The 21,294-nt window shown below is 45.3% G+C and overlaps 1 protein-coding gene across 3 annotated transcripts in view; it reads right to left on the bottom strand.

The window, feature by feature from the left end:
* Nucleotides 1-5,193: 5,193 nt before the first annotated feature.
* Nucleotides 5,194-21,294, bottom strand: part of Pelp1 (proline, glutamate and leucine rich protein 1) — a 42,945-nt gene continuing 26,844 nt past the window's right edge. For 2 of the 3 annotated variants that reach the window (XM_013522130.1, XM_013522128.1), the window contains exons 2-17: nt 19,334-19,398; nt 18,851-18,956; nt 15,630-15,779; nt 15,337-15,408; nt 11,062-11,121; nt 10,460-10,610; nt 10,139-10,268; nt 9,909-9,996; nt 9,251-9,339; nt 9,054-9,170; nt 8,794-8,941; nt 8,501-8,660; nt 7,508-7,563; nt 7,109-7,315; nt 5,496-7,010; nt 5,194-5,335 (exon numbers count right to left, since the gene is read on the bottom strand). In XM_013522130.1, the coding sequence (XP_013377584.1) occupies nt 5,243-5,335; nt 5,496-7,010; nt 7,109-7,315; nt 7,508-7,563; nt 8,501-8,660; nt 8,794-8,941; nt 9,054-9,170; nt 9,251-9,339; nt 9,909-9,996; nt 10,139-10,268; nt 10,460-10,610; nt 11,062-11,121; nt 15,337-15,408; nt 15,630-15,779; nt 18,851-18,956; nt 19,334-19,344 (3,153 nt within the window). In that variant the 5' untranslated portion in view covers nt 19,345-19,398 and the 3' untranslated portion in view covers nt 5,194-5,242. Of the gene's footprint in view, nt 5,336-5,495; nt 7,011-7,108; nt 7,316-7,507; nt 7,564-8,500; nt 8,661-8,793; nt 8,942-9,053; nt 9,171-9,250; nt 9,340-9,908; nt 9,997-10,138; nt 10,269-10,459; nt 10,611-11,061; nt 11,122-15,336; nt 15,409-15,629; nt 15,780-18,715; nt 18,769-18,850; nt 18,957-19,333; nt 19,399-21,294 lie in introns of those variants that run through there. The other variant, XM_013522129.1, reaches the window with a different exon arrangement.

A 21,294-nucleotide genomic window follows, 5' to 3' on the forward strand; every position in this document is an offset into this window, starting at 1 on the left:
GTAAAAAGGAACCCTTCTCTACTGTTGGTGGGAGTGTAGACTGATGCAACCACTGTGGAGATTCCTCAAAAAAATTAAAACTAGGGGTTCCATTTGACCCAGCTATTCTTGGTATCTTCCTGAAAGAATGAAAAGCATCATACCACAGTGATGTATGCACACCCATGTGTGTTTACACATGTGTTTACACATGTGTTTACAGCAGCATAGTTTTTAACAGCTACATCTTGGAAACAGCCCAAATGCCCATCAACCAACCAATGAATGGATAAAGATGTGGACTTTTTATACAATGGAGTACCACTCTGCCATAAAGGACAAACTTGAGGCATTTCTAGGTAAAAAATCCACCTGGAGGCCATAAGCGAAATAAATCAGACACACATATGCAAGTACCACATTGCTCCTCTGGTGTGAGAAGCTAAAACTGTAAATAAGGGCCAAAATGTGTAATAGATAATGTGACACAGGAAGAAAATGTTTAAATGGGAAGGGGAACTAGGGAGGGGGAAGAGGAATTGGAAGGGAAAAGAAAAAAAAATGATGAGACAAGAAGGAAAAATATGGCAACAAAATTTTTATAAATGAGGAGGGGAAGAGGGGTTGAAGGGCAAGTAGGGGAATGAGGGAAAAAAAGAATCAAGATATACCATGTACTGGTGCAAATTCCCTATGATGGATGTGATCATGATGCATACCTAACTTAATTTTTAAAAATCCAATTTCTTTGGATTTTTCCAAACAGCCCTCCAACTCTGTGTCTCATGAATACTTAATAAAGTGATTTATAATTAAACTACTTGCAGTAGTTTTGGGCAAAGTCTGAAGCACACTCTGAAACACTCTCTCCAGGAGAACTGATTTGCTACTTCTTGGGGGTGATTACTGACTAGCTGAATGAATAACCAACATTCCTAACATTCACTGGCCACAAGACACTGAAAAGCTGAAGAGCTTGCTGAGGTCAGTATGCTATCTTTATTGCCCCACCTACCAATCCAAAAAAACCACTGGACAAGCCTGACAGGCCCGATCTGAATTTGGACCTGTTCTCTCCCTACCATTTTCCCTAGACCAATTCAAAACATACTTAACCTACTCTGCTTACGAGATACTAAACCCTATCACAAAGCCATAACAGGTTGGGTGTGGTGGCGCACACCTGTAACCCCAGCACTCAGGAGGCTAAGGAAGGAGGATCACTGTGAGTTCGAGGCCAGCCTGGGCTACAAAGTGAGTTCAAGGCCAGCCTGAACTACATAGTGAGACCGGTCCCCCACCCAAAAAAAAGGGCCATAATAAATTACGCACACAGGCAAATCAAAGGAACAGAACACAAGAAATAAACACAAACATGGAGAAACCAAGTTTATGATCAAGGTGCCATCTGAAACCATAAAAAAATGAAATGACATTTGAATGAAATGATAAAGTGCCCCTTGTACTTCGTGCTCTATGTTAGGATAAATTCCAAATGGATGAAAACTTTAAAAGTGAAAACTAAAACCATTACAATAGTGTTACAAGCCAGGTATGGTGACATGAGTTCGAGGCCAGCCTGGGCTACACGGAGTTCAAGCCAGCCTGAACTACATAGCAAGACACTGTCTCAAAACAAAACGAAACAAAACAAAAAACCCACTAATTTGCCATTTGACATACTGCCGTGATTCACATACTTTAATGCCTTGGTAAATACTTCGGAAACATCATTGGTGGGAGCAAACTGACAAAACGTTCAACGAAGGATTTAGCAACTCTGCTTCTAGGGATTTACTTACTTAGATGGAAAACAATACCTGCTCCTGTGCATACACATACCTGTCTTGGCAGCAAAAGATCATCAACCTCAATATCCATGGGCTAAGGACTGAATTTTTAAATTATGGTATAATTTTCAGTAGCTGTGTTAAGGGAATGAAGAAGTTCTGTATGAACTGAAATTCAGAAATCTTCAAATTTCTGCCAATTCTATCTCAAAAGTTTTATCCAGAGTCCATATTCACAGTGAAATCAGGGGCATCGCCTCTTCTTTCTAAAATCTGGCCTCTCCAGTATCACCTTTACCCCGTCTACTCCCCAGGATAGAGCCAAATGGATCCTGCGAGAACACAAGCCAGTCAGTTCTCCACTACAGCACCTTGCTCCCTCCGTTCCCCCTTCCACCTTGTTCCCTCCCAGGGCCTTCTTTTCAACCTCACTGGCCTCCCTGCTGCCCTAACACCAAGAACACTCCTGTTTCAGTATACTTGTATACTTGCTGTATGGTGTGGTGCAGTTCGTTTTCGAGACAGGGTCTTGCTATGTAGTTCAGGTTGGCCTTAACTAAACAGATCAGGCTGGCCTTGAACTCTCCCGTCTCTGCCTCCTCAGTTCCAATATCATAGGCATGTGCCACCTTGGGTAGCACTTGCTCTATCTTCTGCCTGGAACACTCTTCCCCCGAGAACTCTCCATACCTCTCAGCTTGTCTGTATTCAGTCTCACATTCTCAGCACTTACCTGACAACTATACTTGAAATTACACACAGACACACACACACACACACACACACACACATTAGATACAACTCTGCTCTGTACAATTCTTTCAACTTCTCTTAAAGTTTGAAAATACTCAGCAGTATGTTGAAATATGCCCAAGCACACCTACTCCTCCTTTCCTCGCTTTAGTTTTCCTCGGCACATCATCGATCAGGTATTTTACTTGTCTCTCTTGAACCTCAAAACATCTATACCATAAGTCTCACAGGTGGGCAGTGATTTTCATCCATTTTGTTCACTGCTCGATTCTCTGCTTGGAAAAGTGTCTATTACTATAAAATAGCCAATGTCTGGTTCTGTCATTACACTATCATTTAAGATGTAACCCAGGGGAAACCAGAGTGGTGGTACACGCCTGTAATCCCAGCACTCAAGAGGCTAAGGCAGAAGGATCAGTGTGAGTTGAAACCAGCCTGGGGTACAAAGTGAGCTCAAGGCCAGCCTGAACTGCACAGTAAGACCCTGTCTCAAAAAGACAAAACCAGGTAGTGAGCACGTTGGTACCCCTACCCTCTGTACTATCTTTGCAATCTCTTGTGGAGCTATATTTATTCTACTTTTTAAAAAATTATATACACATGTATATATATATGTGTATATATACGTATATATACAATGGTGCCTACTATGTAATTAGTACTCAATAAATATTTGCTGAATGAATAAATCCCCGCAACAGCGAAAGTGATTTCTACTGAATTAAGTGATAATATACTAACTTTGTATACTAAGTACATGAAAGGACTTTATACATATTTGCTTGTAAATGCACAGTATCTCTGGAAGAGTAGGTAGCCACTACTCGCAGTGGCTGCTCCAGAAAGAAAGCCTGGGTGACTGAAGAGAGGGAAGCAGGCTTTTCAACAAACTGTGTTGACTTTTGAGCCGTGTGAATATATTACCTATTCAGAACAGAATTTGAATTGGAAACATTTGTCATATCCCTTCTTAGGGTCAATATATCTATAGTTTCCACAAATCAGGTTCTTTCCCTTTCTGAAAAATCACTATTGCAGGAGTTTTGACCCTTGTGCACCTCTGTCGTTACAGTGATCCTAAAACTTTAAACTGTCTTTACCACCTAATAAAAACCTCCTCTTGAAATTAACTTAGGAAGGGGGCTGGGGATTTAGCTCAGCGGCAAAAGCGCCTGCCTGGCATGCGCAAGGTCGTGAGTTCGGTTCCCGGTACCGGAGAAAAACCAAAAAAAAGAAATTAACTTAGGAAGGCAGAGAAGCGCAAGACAACTTGGGAATAACTAGGGAAATCTGATTATTACAATATATTCAATACAGATGTTCCTCATCTTATGATGGGGTTACATACCAATAAATACATCTTAAGTTTGAAAATAATGTTTTGAAAAAAATACACCTAAACCACCGGGCATGGTGGTGCACGCCTATAATCCCAGTACTTGGAAGGTTGAGGCAGGAAGATCACTGCAAGTTCAAAGCCAGCCTGGAATACACAGCGAGTTCAAAGCCAGCCTGAACTACAAAGCAAGACCCTGTCTCAAAAAAAAAAACATAACCCACCAATCATAGCTTAGCCAAGTCTACCTTAAATGTGTTCAAAACACTTACATTATCCCACAACTGGGTGAAATTACCTACAATGCCTATTTTACCAGAAAGTGTTGAGTATCTCCTGTAATTTACTGAACACCATACTAAAAGCAAAAAGCAGAATGCAATCCTTATTGTCTTAAGCCACTCACAGTTTAAAAACAAATGGCAGCCTACACCAAAGTAAAGTAAAAAAAATCTAAAGTCAAACCATCATCATATATGGTGACTCTCTGTATTAATGAACTACTACTACTTTTCTTAGATTTGAATTGCTTCTCGGCCTTTTGGCTAAGATCAAGTATAGTATCTTAGATTTGATAATGGTATTGTGATTGTGTTCCTAACCTTATCAGAAAATGTTCCAGAATTTAGGGGAAGAAAGGCCATGTCTACAATTTACTTTCACATAGTCCCACAAAAAGAAAAATGTATACAGATATAGGTATTTATGTGTACCTAGAAATACATGTCTATATACAGAGCTATACAGGAATAAAAGCTACCAGGGGTAAATATTTCTATGAATGAATTTAGGCAGACATTATACATACTGCTCTTACAATTTTTTTGACGGCTTGGAATTTCCCATAACAAGTTTGGGCAATCTTTTTTAAACCCTACTAAAGTTTCCCAAAATTAGCTCACATGCCACCTCCTACAAGAAGCCCTTCGGGATGCATGCAGCTGGGAGAAATGACTCCCTTTCCCACATTTCCAAAGCACTGCACTTATGTTCATACATCTAGAACCTGAATGAGTAAAAACATCAGTGGGCCCCTACCTCAAGCCCGTAACCCCTGGTATCCTCACAGACATGGCTCTCGACTCAGGCCTCCCAGCAAGACCTAGACTAAATATCAGTGCTTAAGTGGACTACACTGACTGGAAAATATCCAGATCTCAAAAATAAGTAGAAAGGCAGGCCTGGGGGGTGGCTCCCTCTCTGGACAATGGAGACAGCAGGCCAGTTATGAACACATCTGAGGACACCTGGAGACACAGATACCTTTAAAACCTCAGCAGCCACCTGGGCTCCTGGCTGGGGACACAGTGTGGCAAGAGCTGGAAGCAGCATCAATACCTTAGGACATAACTTTATTGGAAACAAGGCGATAGGTGCAAAGGAGCTAGGAGTCAGGCTCCGTGGTAGGTGGCGGCTTCTCATCGTCAGGGGGACAATCGATGAAATCAGCCAGCATGGCAGCTGTGTCATCCTCCTCCTTTTAAGGACAAAGACATAAGATTCAAAACAGTCTCTCTCCTCTCTTCTCTCACACACGCGCACATGTCGCCCTGGGTGCACCTGTGCCTAACGCACCCATACGCCCTTCACTTGCCAGCCCCACCTTCCCACTCCGAAGACGCCTGCGCTGCGCTTACCTTTTCCTGCACAGCTGTGGCCTCTGCCTCGGTCTCCATCTCTTCTTCTGTAGGCGTCTCCAGTAGAGGTGGCACCTTGTCACTTCCACCCTCAGTCTCCTCTTCCAGCAGGGCTGGGGGGCCAGAGGGCTCTTCTTCAGCTGGCTCCTGAGCAGGTGGCCCTCCTGTGGGGCTTTCCCGCTCCCTTTCCACCTCACCCTGGGAGGGAAGCACCTCGGGAGCCAGGGTAGGGGCTGTCTCGGCCCCAGGCTCCTCTCCAGTCCCCGGTTCCTCCACTTCTAACAGCAGCCCAGGCTCAGGTTCTGGCTCAGGTGGTACTTTGGGGGACTCTGGAGGGGGCAGAGCTGGAGGCAGCGTAGGGGGTGGTGGTCCACTTTCTTCTTCTACCTCAGCCCCTGCTGAACCAAACTCCAAGTCTTCTACCTCTTCCAACTCTTCTTCCTCCTCCTCTTCTTCCTCCTCCTCTTCTTCCTCTAACTCACCTTCTTCCTCCTCAAACTCTTCCTCAAACTCTTCTTCCTCTTCTTCCTCTTCAAAATATTCTTCTTCCTCCTCTTCCTCTTCCTCAAAGTCTTCTTCCTCCTCCTCCTCCTCTTCCTCCTCCTCCTCTTCATCCTCTTCCTCCTCTTCCTCATCACTGCTGTTGATATTAATAACTGTCAAGTCTTCTTCCAAGGCGGGCGGTCCTGCCCCTCCAGGAGTCCCTTCAGGAACCAACTGGGGCGGTGGAAGCGTCACAGGACCAGGGACGGGTGGAGGCGGGGGTGGAGGGAGAGGCCCTGGGGTTGCAGGAAGTTCTTCAGGCTCCTCCTTGGCTGGCACAGGAGGGGAGGCTGTTGGTGGCCCAGCGGGGGCCACAGGGGGAGGACTAGTGCCAGAGGGTGGGGGTGGGGGCAGGGGTGGTAGCCCCTCAGGAACAATCACCACGCTGTCGTCAGAGTCGCTTTCCAAGGAGATCTCCACATCAGATGCCTCTTCTTTATCGTAGTGGACAAAGGCTGGTCTGGGCACTCTCCCCCCAAATGTTTCATCTGAGGGTATGGTAGGTGGAGGAGTACAACTCGGGGCAAGGACAGGGTCCTCACTGGAACCTCCACGGTGGTTCTCGGGACCAGAAAGAAGCCGAGGAGGAACAGACACCAGGCCTGGGACAGATAAGCCAAGGTGATTGGCTGTGGCTGGAGGCCCTGGGCGTGCTGGGGGCACAGGACCTCCAGAGGACATGGGACCCGATGAGGGCATGGGGCCTACAGAGGGCATTGGGCCTACCGAGGACATGGGTCCTGCAGCAGGTAACGGGCCTGTGGAGGACATGGGGCCTACAGAGGGCATGGGGCCCACAGAAGGCATAGGGCCTGGGGGATGGAAGGGTGGGGCTCTGAATGGAGATGGGGCTTCAGGAGGGGGAACTGAGGCAGGTGTGGGGCAGGCGGGGCCCATGGTTTGGAGGGGAGGAACTCGGGGGTGGGTCAGAGCAGCACAGGTCACTAGCGCTTCCGAGCAGAACGAGGAGACCTGAGGAAGAAAAGGACAAACATGAGCATCAGGACTATGGAGTGTCACAGGGCCTGAATCTACAATCCAAAAAGAACCCAGGCACAATCAGCAGTTACCTCAAGGCTGTCTTCTCTCTGGCCAAGGGAGAAAGCCTGAAGAGCACAGGAGAGAGGAGGTGGGCAACGAGGAGAAGGGGCCAGGAGCAGGGCCAGCAGCAGGCGGTAGAGCTCACGGCGGCAGCAGGAGCTGCTGTATGGGGAGCTGCCCAGGACCTCGCCCTGCTGAATGCTCATGGCCAGGGGTAGGACCAGATCGTGCAGTCTCTGAAAAGTACAGAGTACAGTGAAACGTCACCACCACCTCCCAGCCTTTCTCCAGAGCCTCCTCCCAGGTTTCAGTGCACCGACCTCTGGGGTACACACCCACCTCTGGAGTACGCACCTCCCCCCCTCTCTCCCCCATGTACACAGCAGCGGCCCCCTCCCCAGGCTCCAAGGGGATCAGGCTCCACTAACCCTGTGAGTCTCCTCCTTGATGAGAGGCCCACACATGAGGATGGTCCGGCTAAGGCCTGGGGAAGAGAACGGGATGTAAGAGGCAGGGCATGATAGTATATGGCTGTAATTCCAGCCACTCAGGAGGGTGAGACTGAAAGATCTCAAGTCTGAGGCCAACCAGGGCAACTCAGCAAGACCCTCTATCAAACAAGTGCTGGGGATGTAGCTCAGTGGTGAACTGCTTACCTAAAATGTAAAAGGTCTGGGTTCAACCCCCCAAAACTGCCAAGAAAATAAAGGGGGGAGCAGTGGAGAAGAGAGGCTAGACTACTGTCAGGATGAGGAGCACATATCCCAAAGGGACTGTCCAGCTCTGTCACTGCCTACCCTAAGCAAGGTACTTATGTTTTTGGTCTACTTTCTCATGTACTTAGTGAGGGTCATAAAAGTATCTCTACTATATAAGGCTGTTGACAATACTTAAGGGGTATAATGGAAAACATTCTCAGCATCCATTTGGGGGATTACCAGATACTGAACTATGGACCTCACACTTGCCAGGCAGGCACTGCACCACTGAGCTAAATCCCCGGCCCCTCTAAATGTGCATTTACATGCTTGGTGAGAGCTCTCCCCTTCAGATGGGGTAGGGTGGTGGACAGTAAGACAGAAGAGAGAGACCCAAAGGAAAGTCACCCATTCACTATACAACATCTGACTATTAACTTATATTTACAGATTAGTGGTTACACTGGAAACAAGAAGCTCCACTGGGCAGCCTGCCCTTCAAGGAATGGGAGCCTCAAAGGCAGGGCTTTCCCCCAAGTGCTAGAACTGTACCTGGCATACAGAATGCACAGGCAGTGTCTGACCCAAGTTTCCACCTGCAGACCCCACAGCTGGTTCTATACCTCCTAACTTCTCTGTGTTTTATGTACATCCTCTACTTCACCAACTAGTTTGGAGCTGTAACTCCTAGAGCTATAAGGATACATACAAGGCCTCACCCACCTCTGAGTGCAGCTGCACACACATCACTGTTGGCATTGCTATCTCCTTTCCGCTGGCTGGGTGGTGCCATGGCTTCTCCCATATCCAGCTTTAGCTTCTTGGGTGCACTGGGTTTCCCAGTTTGCAAACCCCCATCAGGGCTCCCCCGGGGACTTCGTAGCTGTTGAAGGGAAAAACCATCACGCACAGAGGCACACAGGTAAGCAGGACAGTCAGGAAACAGTGTTTGGTAAGGAGGCTTAGTAAGACAGAGGCCACAGGAGCCAAGGGACAGCAGCTGAGGTGTAACTCACCTTAAGGGCATCAGCTGGTGGGGAGATGTCACTGAGCAGGTGCGTGAGCAGGGCCTCTCCAGAGGCTCCTCCCTGAAGCACCCCTGCCGAGGCCCCACAGACCTGTACCCACAATTCCAACACAGCGTACACCTTAGTCCGAATGGTGCTGTGGTGTGAACAGAGGGCACATTATGAATGGAGAGGCGACACGCTGGAACCCCTGGCCCACCTGCATGCCTTCTCATCCTTTCCTCTTTAATCCTGTCCTAGACAATCACCTGTAAGGCCGCTCCTGGCTTGAAGAGAGGCTGTCCCTGCCAATGCTCCAGGCATTAAGGACCTGGGGGAGCAGGCGGTTGATCAGGGCCCCAAAGCGTAAGAGTCGGCTTCCACACCTGGGGGCAGAGATGGAATAGTGACCCTCACATCCAGCGTGCCCCACATCCTTTTTCAGATCCTGCCCAACTCCACTCACGCAAGGATGAGAGCAGAAAGCAGGTCCAAGGCTTCAAGGTGGATAGAGGGCAGCAGCAGCAATCGCAGAGGCCCATCTCCAAGCAAGCTCTGGAGAAAAAATTAGCAAGGGTAAGGGCTAAGGGTAAAAAAAGAGTCAGAGCAGACACTTAGGGCGATATACTGTATCTCTGGGCCCAGCAATCCTAATAAAACCCCACCTCCACACAGATCTTGGTTGAAGGAAAGGGGAGATGACTAAGCCTCTCAACAGTGACTCACCTGATCCCTAAATTCACCTTTCCTTCTGGACGCAACAGCCACAGTGGCATGCGTCTATGTGAGCAAATCCACTCTGACAGGACATAGCGGTATTTGAAAAGTAGCAGTTCTTTTCGTTTTAGGAAGGTTTTTTGATTTTTTGAGATAGTCTGTCACTATGTAGCTCACACAGGCCTTAAACTCACTAGGCAGCCCAGACTGACCTTGAATTCACAGTGAGCATCCTGACTTACGCCTCGCACGTATTGGGAATAGGCATGCATCATCCATACCCGGCTAGAAGCTACCTATCTGAGACAACTTTAGGGATGACAGTGGGGCTATTCAGGTGACAAAGTGCTTTCCTGGTTGCCCAGGGTCCTGAGTAAGAGCTCCATTCAAAGACAAAGCCCACTCACAATATTCTTGCCACTGACACTGAGGATCCGGCAGATGAGATCCAAGACTTCCTGCACAGGCACAGACACGGGAGCCTCAAATTCAGAGCTGTAAAGAGTCAGTGGCAAGATCCTCAAAACAGACCCCCAGTATGACTCCCTGCCCACTTCCATCACCTTCCCATGGAGAAGAGGATACTCCCCTCACCTCCTCCTGCTCCAGGCCCCTGCTCCCTCCAACACCCACACACCTGAGCATCAGCCCCAGGCAGCGGGCCAGTCCGGAAAAGCTCTGCCGAAGCCGGAGGAGGTCATGGGCATCACCTTCTTCCGTGCGGGAAAGCAGTGTCTCCACTCCAGGGCCTTCACTCTGCACAGGAGCTGGGCAGCAACATAACCACCTTGTACCCTCTATGTCTTTTATCCATCCTGTCTCCATTTGTGGCAGGTGATCTGCATGTTCTCAGCATCTTGCCTAGAAACCAACTGCCCCACTTGTCTGGGCCACCCTCCCACTCCCCCTTGCCAAGCTCTTCCAGTTCAGCCTACTGACTACCACACCTGGTCCCTACCTGTTTCTGCTTCCTCATACAGGGCCCCCAGCAGGCTGTGCAGTGAAGTCAGGAGGCTATGCAGCTCCTGCTCCCAGCTCTCTGTGTGTTTCAGGCCCTGGGAAAAGCCAGCCCCTAAGGAGGGAAGCCTGGAGTAACATTCACAGGCCAGCTGCAAAAAGAAGGGCAGAAATCTGGTCAGATGGAAAGTAGCCTAGCAACAGAGCCCCCTCCCTGCTGATGCTCAAGAGAGATGAAGCCGGGCATGGTGGCGCACACCTGTAATCCCAGCACTCGGGAGGCTGAGGCAGAAGGATTGTTGTGAGTTCAAGACCAGCCTGGGCTACAAAGTGAGTTCAAGGCCAGCCTGAACTGCATAGCGAAACCCTGTCTCAAAAAGACAAAAAAGAAAAAAAAAGAGAGAGAGAGAGAGAGAGAGAGAGAGAGATGGCACTCAAAGGGAGGTTAAGGGATTATGAGGCAGACAGGCCCAAGTGGGCAGAAGTCAGGACTTGTGTATGGTAACAGGGAGGGAGCAGTAACAGAGAAAAGCTAAGAAAGAACCACAACCAATGCTCCCAGCTCAGATCCCCAGGCTCTGTACCTCTTTCCCTTCCTTTTACCTGTTGGAGCTGAGGGCTCAAGGAATGCACCCGAGACAGGAAAAACGAGGCCAGCTTGCCCTAAATAGGGGGAGTAAAAGTAAAAGCCTATGAGTCAATTCCAAGAGCCGGAGATGCACACCCCATCCATTCCCAGCAGAAGACTCTATGCCTAGCTATTTCCTTCCTACAGACACAGGAAGCAAGATGCCTCTACTGGGCAGCCAGGAGTAACCTAGTACCAGACATGTTTTTGTGGAATAAAGACATCCTGCATGTCAGCTCTGTGCTTAGCTTCCTGTCTCTAAGCAAAAGGCCCAGCCCCAACCCACAGACAACTGGGCTCCCTCATGCCAGTTGTTTCATAATGGCTGTCACCTATTTCTCTCAAACCAAAAGGATAGAGTCTGAAAAACAACAATCCCCACACTCCACCTCTCTACCAGCTTAGACACTGAAAGGAGGGTCTACACTGGGAGTTAAGGAACACCCAGAGGCATGAGGTACGACGAGAGCAGAACAGTCCAGTGGAACAGAAGGCAATAAATCTCAGAGCAGCAATCTGTCAGTCAGCAAACCTCTTCTCTGCTTGCTATTAGAAGGTCTTGGAGTGAAACTGTTTTTAACCTAAGGGTCACAATTTGGGGGCAGAATCAAAGGAGCCTGTGAACATGGATGGAAAAAAATCTGCATCATTTCCACTAACCTATAAATGAAATGTAGTGTTTCTTTCAAAGGTGAGTACAACAGTATCAGCAATAGTTGTGACGATCACAAAACTCACTTATTTTCATTTCATTATGCTTGTGACATTATTCTGAAATATCATCCACATACATAATTTGAAAGTACAGAGCTGGCAGGTGGTGGCGCATGCACTTGGGCTGAGGTAGTTAGGATCACTGCAAGTTCAACTCCAACTACAGGTCTATATTGGCTGAACCACAAAACAAGCCAAAGTAATGGGTCTCTTAGAATATGCCACTCAAAAAGTATACACAGCACAGCCTGGGCCTCTCTCAAAAGCATTTAGTCTTCTCACTCATTCTAAGGAATTACTAATTAACTTGGCAAATGGAACAAAGTGAGGTAAAGCCTTGACAGAGACTGCCTTTACGAAGTCAGAACACTTCAGACACATCACTTGGGAAGAATAACCCTGAGACTGGAGATTCTAATGGTTCTGGGAGCATCTGAGGGGTGGGACAGAAAACACAAAATATTTCAAAATGATAAGTATCAGTTTTGTAAGTAGTGATCCACAAGACTTCATAAGAAGTGACTACCCCTGGGGCCTGTGCACAAAACAGATTCTTACATAAGGGGTTGGCAATAACACTAGAATCCTCAACAAAGGCAAGTTCTCTAGAAGACACTACTCTCAAGGGAAATAAAGAGATACATTCCCTGAAACAACAACGTCCCGTTGTTTGGTTTGGAAAGAGTAGTCAAAATGCAGCCTGTAACTCCAAAAACTACACTGTCTGATGAAAGGCTGTCAATCACAGATGATTCTCATGACTACTCACACTGAAAAACTGAAAGACAACCAGAGAGACATTTAGACTACTGAAATTTCCACCCTGCACGTCACATTCAATTTGCCATGCACTTTTATAAGGGGATGCAGGAACAGCTATACATAGCAAAGACAGAGGAATCAACACAGACATTTAAGGCATAACCTCACAAACTCTTGGACAAGGACAAATTGCTAGCTTTTTGAGAAACAACACTTTACAAGATAGGCAGTTTTTACTGAACTTAGTAAATGTTAGTTAAAAAAAATTTTACTGTTAGAAAAATCCACTGAGGCCAGGGTTATAGCTCAGCAGCTTAAGCGCTTGCCTGGCAAGCCTGAGGTCATGAGTTCGATTCCTGGTACAAAAAAAAGAAAAATCCATTGAGCTATTCTATGTGCTCCTGACAAAGGTCTTGTCCTACCCACCCAAATCTTCTGTTAGCTGTGGGTAAGGACACTCATAGAAAAATGAAGACTCATCAAAGGCATGAATGACCTCTTGCTCACTAAGATATATCATCTGTTTGGGGACTTATTGGATACTATAAGTAATCATCTATAGTGGTCACCCCTAATTTGCAAGGAACATATTCCAAGACCCCAGTAGATGTTTGAAACCACAGATAGTCCTGAACTTCATTTATACTATTTTTTCCTATACATACCTATGAGTTTATAAATTGGAGACAGATGCAGCCACAGTAGCACACACTTGCAATCACAGACCTGAGACTGAGGTAGGAGGGTCAAAGTCCAAGCTCAGGCTGAGCAACTAAGTGACTTAGTAAAATCATGTCTCAAAATAGAAATTAAATTAAATTAAATTAAATTAAATTAAAATAAATAAAAAGGGCTCAGTATATAGCTTAGTATGAAAGTCCTGGGTAGTATCCATTACTGCAATAAATAGAAGGAGAAGGAAGGAAGGAAAGAAGGAAAGAGGCAGGCACAGTAACAGATTAGTAATAATGAAATAGAACAATTATAGTTAATTGTAGTAAAAGTTATTTGTGTGTGCACTTGCACTCTCTTAATACAGTACCTTAGTGGTCATCTGCTAGCGTACTGTTGTGTCACTGTCCTGTGTTCAAGCAACCTTTATTTTAATTACTAAATCCCCCAAGGCACAAAAGCAGCAATGCTGGCAATTCAGATATACCAGAAAGAAGCTATAAAGCACTTCCTTTAAGTGCAAAGATGAAAGTTCTCTACTTAATAAGAAAATAATTATATGCTGAGCTTGTTGTAAGAACAAATCTATGAAACTGTGTGGAAGGCAGATAAGTAAGCGCATTTTGCTCCCCAGTTGAACCTGAGTAACTGAAACCTTGAAAAGTGAAACAGAAGCTAAGAAAGAGTGCCAACTGTACTAACCTAACTGTATACCACCTGCGGACCCCATCTCTAATTATCAGCAGAGTACCTAGCAGAGTGAGTGCCCACTAAATACCAGCTTTCTTTCCCTTCAAGACCTTACTTTCTTGATTTGCTCACAAAACTTTCAAGACAATCTGAATAGCAAACACTCCCTTAATGACAATACTAGCTAAGCATGGTGGTGCATACCTGTAATCCCAGTACTCTAGAAGGCTGAGGCAGGATGATCACAAGTTTGAGTTCTGCCTGGGCAACTCACCAATTCAGCAAGACCCTATCTCAAAATTTAAAAAGGGCTGAGCATGTAACTGAGTGCACACATCTTTGGTTCAATCCCCAGAATCACAAATAAATGAATGAATGATAATACACAGGACCAACTGTCATTAATGATAAGTTATAGAAAAATGTAATTTAATATAGTTGGGTGCAGTGGCACATACCTATAATCCTAGCCACTCAGAAGAATGAGGCAGAAAGACCCTGTCTCAAAATAAAAAATAAAAAGGGTTGGGGATGTACTCATTGACAGAGCACTTGCCTAGTATGCACAAGGCCTGGGTTCAATCCAAAAAATAAATCTGTCATAAATTCCAATTTTCTATAGGTATGTGCTTTCATCTGGGAAGGCAGGTACCCAAGTAGTCAAGACAGTAGAGAGTCTGATAAAATAAACAAGAACATTTGCCTCAGGAAAATGCCTACTGAATCTTAGGTATAGATGATATGACAAACAACAAATACACCTGTTACAAATGGCCTTGTAATTCTTACTACTTTAATAGAATTGTAAACAATTCACATGTGTTAGTTACTACTTCTTGAAAATAAACTCTGAACTCTTTTACAGGCAGTTGTCCTAGAGAAATGTTAAGTCACAAAGGCTTCCTGGAAGAAGTTATAAGTTTTTCAGGAACAAAGTAAAACAGAATGGTAGAAACATGGGCAGGTCACTCTAGAGTCAAAGAAGGCAGGCAGAAAGAAAAGGAACAAAGAATCTGTAGGTTACAGCCTAGGCCTTGGTGTCAGACAGATGCAGGTTCCGATCCCTACTGATCTTAAGAAAGACACTTAATTCCATTTTCTTCATCTGTGAGAATTAAATAGGTATTATCATTGTAACTGTTGAGATAGGTGTGTAGAAATCTCAGAAATGACCAGCCACGCTGGGGCAGACCTATAATCCCAGCACTCTGGGAGACTGAGACACAAGGTTCAAAAGTTAGAAACCATCCTGGGCCACCTTCCAACTGTCTCAAAATAAAAAATGAAAAAAAATGGCTAAGGATGTAGCTCAGTGTGAAGGTCCTAGGTTCATTCCCAGGCCCTAGGTTCAATCTGAGGTAAGAGCTATAAAGGCTTATGTTGTAGGGAGAGGAATTTTCGTGAATACTTACTTTGAGAGAACCACAAGCCCGAGGAAAATGGGTCATACAAGCCTTCATTCCTTCCAATGCTGACTGTTCACACTGTGGGCAAAGAGAAAGTCAAAAAGAAAGAAGACACCCACTGACCCCACATACGTCCATCTCATCCCACCAGCCCAGAAAGCTCCTTCTTACAGTGTCACTTTTTTTCAGCCCATTCCTCTTCCTACTTCCTTGATCCCATTCCCTAAGCACTTCCCCTTCTATTATTTAGCCCAAACAGTATAAAGGAGTCACAGGCAGAGGACCAGAAAGGGTCTCACCTCTGGTCTAAGGCCTAGCAGCGAAGTGAGAAGGCCAGGGAGGTGATTGACAGAGATGTCCCGGGAGAGCGCAGGAAGCTGGGCTGCATATCGAAGCAGCTCTTTCAGAACAGCCACAGCCAACTCCATGGTGGGTGGTGGATCCTGGGACTAAGCAACAACACCCATGCTGCCAACCTCACTGTCACTGTCACTGACAGGAGGAAGGACTGGAGGCACAACAACGTGAGGCTTTTGAGAAATACTATGGTTAAAAGTCAATATTACCATCAAATCCACTATCTCAACAGAAAAATTAAGAGAAAATATGTTCCAAAAGGAATGTATTTGTCTACAGAAAGGACAAGTGTTTAACATTAAAGGTGGGGCTGGGGATTTAGCTCAGCAGCAAAAGCGCCTGCCTGGCAAGCGCAAGGTCGTGAGTTCGGTTCCCGGTACCGGAGAAAAACCAAAAAAAAAAAAAAAAAAATTAAAGGTATCTGGCGTCCTAGGAATTTCAGAAAAAAGGTAACAAAGCCACATCTCAAAGATCAGGCTAAGAGTTTTCTGATTCTCTCATACTCTATTTCCTGCTGGCAACAGAGAAGAGTACTTGTCAGACTGAAAACTATATCGTGGCCACAGTAAAACTGCCCCTTCTCTCCAAGCTTGCTTTAAACTGACTCAAGCCTGCCCTACTCTTCACGGACAGCTGGTGGGGGTTGGATTTAGAAGGAAAATTAATACTACTGCAGGAAACAGCACTTACCATGTACCACATGTCAACAAAAGAAAGTACTTATTTAAAAAAAGCAGGTGGACCTACCATCTACAAACAGCCCTCAGCACCGTCCAGCAATCCTGCATTTCTCTATGGCAAACTCTCTGCTACCCAAACATTCTCCTTCAACTTCTAAGTCCCAATTTCTCCCACCACTGTTACCTGTGTGGTCTTGCCTACAACTTCAAAAACTGAAGTGCAGAAATGGAACCCACCCCAGCTTGCTACTCCATCCAATCGTCCCCATTCTCTTCCTTCTCCTTTACCTGACCATGAAGTGTAGTGTGCCTTAAAACTCAGTCCATACAAGGACCCATCTTGGTAGTATCATCCTCATCTTCAATTTCAACTGCCAACTAAATAAGAAGATTTTTTCCTTTATAAAATAAGCCAGCTGAAAAGCCAGGCATAGTGGCACACACCTGTAATCTCAGCACTCTGAAGGCTGAGGCAGGGGTTCAACATGAGCTCAAGGCTAGCACAAACTACACAGTGAGATCCTGTCTCCAAAAAAAAAAAAACCAACTGAAGCCCCCACCCATGGCTCCACCGAGACACCTGGATACCCTTCCAGCAGTGCCACATTGAGGTACTAAAAGGCCTTCTATTGAACACCTAGGGCCATACTCATCATGATGGTGTTTTCTCCCATTCCCTTGGAACCTGGCTCTCTTACAATATTCTGAAGGCCACAAGTCATCCTGGTCACATTCTCTCCCTAACACTAATCAATCATCGGTACCGCCTACTGTACTTCTCTCAAATCTGCTTACTTCATATCAGTTTTGCTGCTACCACTCACATCCAAGATACCATGAATGCTCTCCATTACTTTAGTAACTTTTCACATAGTCTCTGCTTTCACAACAGCCAGGGTGGTATTTTAAAATGAAAACATGATCACATTACCAGCACCACCACATCTCCTTGCCACTGCTGCTATAGTTTGAATACTCCCCAAGAATCATGCTATGGTGAGGCAAGAAGGCCCTTACTAAATGCCACCCCGCCATCTTGCACATCCCAGCTTCAAGACTTCTGATGACACCTACTGAAAACCTCTGAGGAATTTCCACTGCTCTGAGAATAAAAACCAGAATCCTTAGCATGTCTGGAAAGACCATACCTGGTTTGGTTCCTGTATTTCAAAGCCAGCCTCACCAGGTGTTGACAATTTTTCAAATGGCCAAGCTCCTGGTCTGCCAGAGCTCTTGCACTCTTTGAACACTTTTCAGCCCAATTAAGTACTGATCAGTTTAATAAAGCCCTCCCTAAATCTCTGACCCCAATCTCTACTACCCTGCTCCTGATGAGATTCTTTTGATATATGCTGTCAGAGAACTACACTCTTAGCCACCACAGAACCTACTTCATTTTATCATGTCACAAACACATTTATCTTTCTTAACTCAAGTATCTTCCATTAAAACAAAAATCAACCAACTAAAGGCTGTGGGTACCTATTTTTGCACGGCCCACAAGCTAAGAGCAGTTTGTTTTGCTTTTGAGACAGAGTCTCCTAGGTAGTTCAGGCTACCCTTGGACTCACAGCAATCCTTCTGCTTCAGCCTCTTGAGTGCTGGGATTACAGGCATGCACCACCATGCCCAGCTGGTCTTTATATTTTTAAAGGGATGGAAAACAATATGCAACAGAAACCATGTAGGTCATGGCCTAAAGTATTTACTATCTGCAAGCACTTCACAGAGAAAATTTACCAACCCATGCACTAGAACTTAAGCACTAGGGGGTCCCTGGAACTTAGCACACAGCCTGCTCTATGTGCTCAAAAAATACTTGTGAAATAAGTGGTCATCAAAGAATGTAAAAAAAAGGAGGGGGGGCTTAAATGTTAAAAAAGGAACCAAAGAATGAACCAAAACAAAGGAACTTAGACTTATCACTCATTAGAAACACTAATGAAGTGAAGCTGCCTGAGTAACAGTATGTACACAGTCAGATAAATTAAAAATAAGCCAAAAGATGAAAATATCGAAAAATTCAAAAGGATGTTTCTATTTGATGATTTATTTAAAAGTTCACAAGGTCCCAGCACTCAGGAGGCAGAGGTAGGAGGATCAATGTGAGCTGACGTTACTTTGTAGTCAAAGTGAGACCTTGTCTCAAAGACAAAACGAAAGAAGCCAGGCGTAGTGGTGCACAACTATAATCCCAGCACTCGGGAGGCTGAGGCAAGGGATTATGGCAAGTTTGAGGCCAGCCTGGGCTACAAAATGAGTTCAAAACTAGCCTGAACTGCACGGTGAGACCCTGTCACAAAAAGACAAAAAGAAAATTCAAAAGGACATTTCCATTCAAAACTTACCTTCTCACTATAGAGAAATGACCTCTAATCATTCTACTCTCAGAACTAAAGGTCCAAGCCACAAAGAACACACTGGTTCTAGAATGAGGGGTGCTGGGGGGCGGGGGGGCAGTGGATAGACAGTTAAATCCTTACCTGCAACACCTGCTGAATGCTCCGAAGCCAAGAGACACAGTGCTGCTGGAACATGTCTGTGGGACTCTCCCCTACCAGCAGGGACAAGAGACACAGGCCCTCAAACCTTATAAGCAAGAAGAAAGCAAAATAAATGGGCAGAAACTGTACTTCACAAAAAGCCAGTGACTATTCTTTTACTCTTGTTGGGCTATAGTGAGACTTCACCCTCAGACCACTGTGATTCCTACCTCCTGAAATGCTTAGAGGGGAGGTATGAACAGCAAAAATAGAAAGGAGTAGGGATAATCCCCAGTGGAGAACAGATAATGTGGGAGCTGCAAAGAGTGTGACTCAGGTAAGCTCACAGAGTAAAACATCCAACCCTCCTGGGAATTGAGAAATCTCTTGAATCCACGGAGGGGTAATAATGGATGGACAGATGCACATACAGCCCACTTCCTGATGGAACATCCCCCTGGGAAAAACTGCTGAAAGACTTACCGAGTTTTCATGGAACCAAGACATGCATTACTGAGATTCACCAACGCCCCAACAGCAGAGAGGTTCTGGAGGAAAGAAAACAGGAATTCAGAAGAGGACATTACAGATGGAGAAGAAATTCTCAAAAATCTGTCCTGGTGTCTGCAAAGCCTTTCTGAAGTTATACCTTTTCTGAGGCCAAAAGGCTAGCCCTTCACAGACCTTTAACCACTGCCCTTTTTTCCTGTGGGTAACCAAGCCAGTAACCTGTCCATCAACCTCTCCTCAAGTTCTATCTTGCCTGGCCCTATCTCCCATCTCCTACCCGACAAATCAGAGCTAACAGAAGACAACCAAATTTTTATAGGTCTGCTTCACTTCTGCACCTCTAGACAGCACCATGCATACAGAAAACACCTAAAAATGCTCGCTGAATAGACACTGAACTCATCCCTATCCTTCTTTCACCTCTAAACAAATCTTCCACTTCCTATTCCTGGCTTCCCTACACCTGCAACACCAACGCAGGTCTACTCTACCAGAGTCGTCCCTCCAATTCTCCCTTCTCTTACGTGCTGGAGACCAAGCAAGATGTTTCCTCATCAGCCCTCCCCTAAATAACTTCTCCATCACCTGAAGGACCAGACTTCTCTCACAGTCCTCTACCTCCCTAATGGTATGCATCACTCATTCTTTCTAAACAGGTAGTATGCATGGGGTCAAGCAAAGGAAGACAAAACTGAGTAAAATAAATGAAGTCTCTCCTCTGCCTTGAGGGAGGGTAAGAGTTATTCATTTATTCAATAAACATGTACTTAACATTTACTTCCTGGGAGACTTTGTTTTAGGTTCTAAGTAGCATACTTTCTAGTTAGAACAAACAGAAAATAAACCAATGATATACATATAGATTAAGCATCCCTAATCAGAATGCCCAAAATGTTTTAAAAAAAAAAGCCCAAAATGTGAAATGCTCCAAAATTCAAAACATTTTGTGATATGTTTTGAGTGATATGACACAAGTGGAAAATTGCACTTAACCTAATGTGACAGGATTTAGTCAAAATACAGGTGCACAACAGTTTTTTTGTGTCCGAAAAAGGAAAGACCCTAGCAGTGCCCTTTAGCTGTGATCTATCTTTTCTGTATGAGTACCTCATTCCTTTGCACAAGCCTGCTAAAAAGCATAATAAAATGCAGATGTGTAGACCAGACTAGTCAATGGCAGATTTCTCACAATGCTGGTCAAGACCTGTGTGGATTACTCACCGTTTTGCTTATTTGCTTTTGCTTGTTTTGCTTTGATATATACAGATATTGTTGAAAATGTCAAAAGAGGTTGCAGATACCCCTATGGGTAATAGTGATTAAAAAAGCATGTATGTTTTCCTGTAGCACACACCAATGAACATGATAACAGTGATAATGAAGATGACATTAATACAGAAACAGTGACTATAGATGATACAGTGAAAATGTGTGAAGGGCTTATTAAATGACAAAGGCAACATGCACTCATAATGGAACAAGAGATCATGTTAGGCAGGCATGGTGGCACATGCCTATAACCCCAGCACTTGAGAGGCTGAGGCAGGCAAACTGCTTTAAGTTCGAGGTTCCATAGTTGAGTTCCAAGGCCAGCCTCAACTACATAGTAAAACCCTGTCTCACGCGGTGGAAAAAAAAGAAGTCCTGTCAGTTTATAAAACCAAAATTTATAAAATCAAAATATAAATGAGGCAGATGACTACAGGAAACATTTCAAAAGTCAATCCAGCAAGCCAGGCATGGTGGCACATGCTTGTAATCTCAGCACTTGGGAGGCTAAGGCAGGAGGATCACAAGGCATTCAAGGTCAGCCTGAGCTGGATAGTGAGCTGCTCAAGGCCAGCCTGAACTGCATAGTGAAACCCTTTCTCAAAAAACAAACAAACAAAAATCCATCCAGCAGAATACCTCCTCAGGCTCAGTGAGGTGGCACA

This window comes from Chinchilla lanigera, unplaced genomic scaffold (genome assembly GCF_000276665.1).
Source record: "Chinchilla lanigera isolate Chin_1 unplaced genomic scaffold, ChiLan1.0 scaffold00066, whole genome shotgun sequence".
In the NCBI taxonomy this organism is placed as follows: Eukaryota; Metazoa; Chordata; class Mammalia; order Rodentia; family Chinchillidae; genus Chinchilla; species Chinchilla lanigera.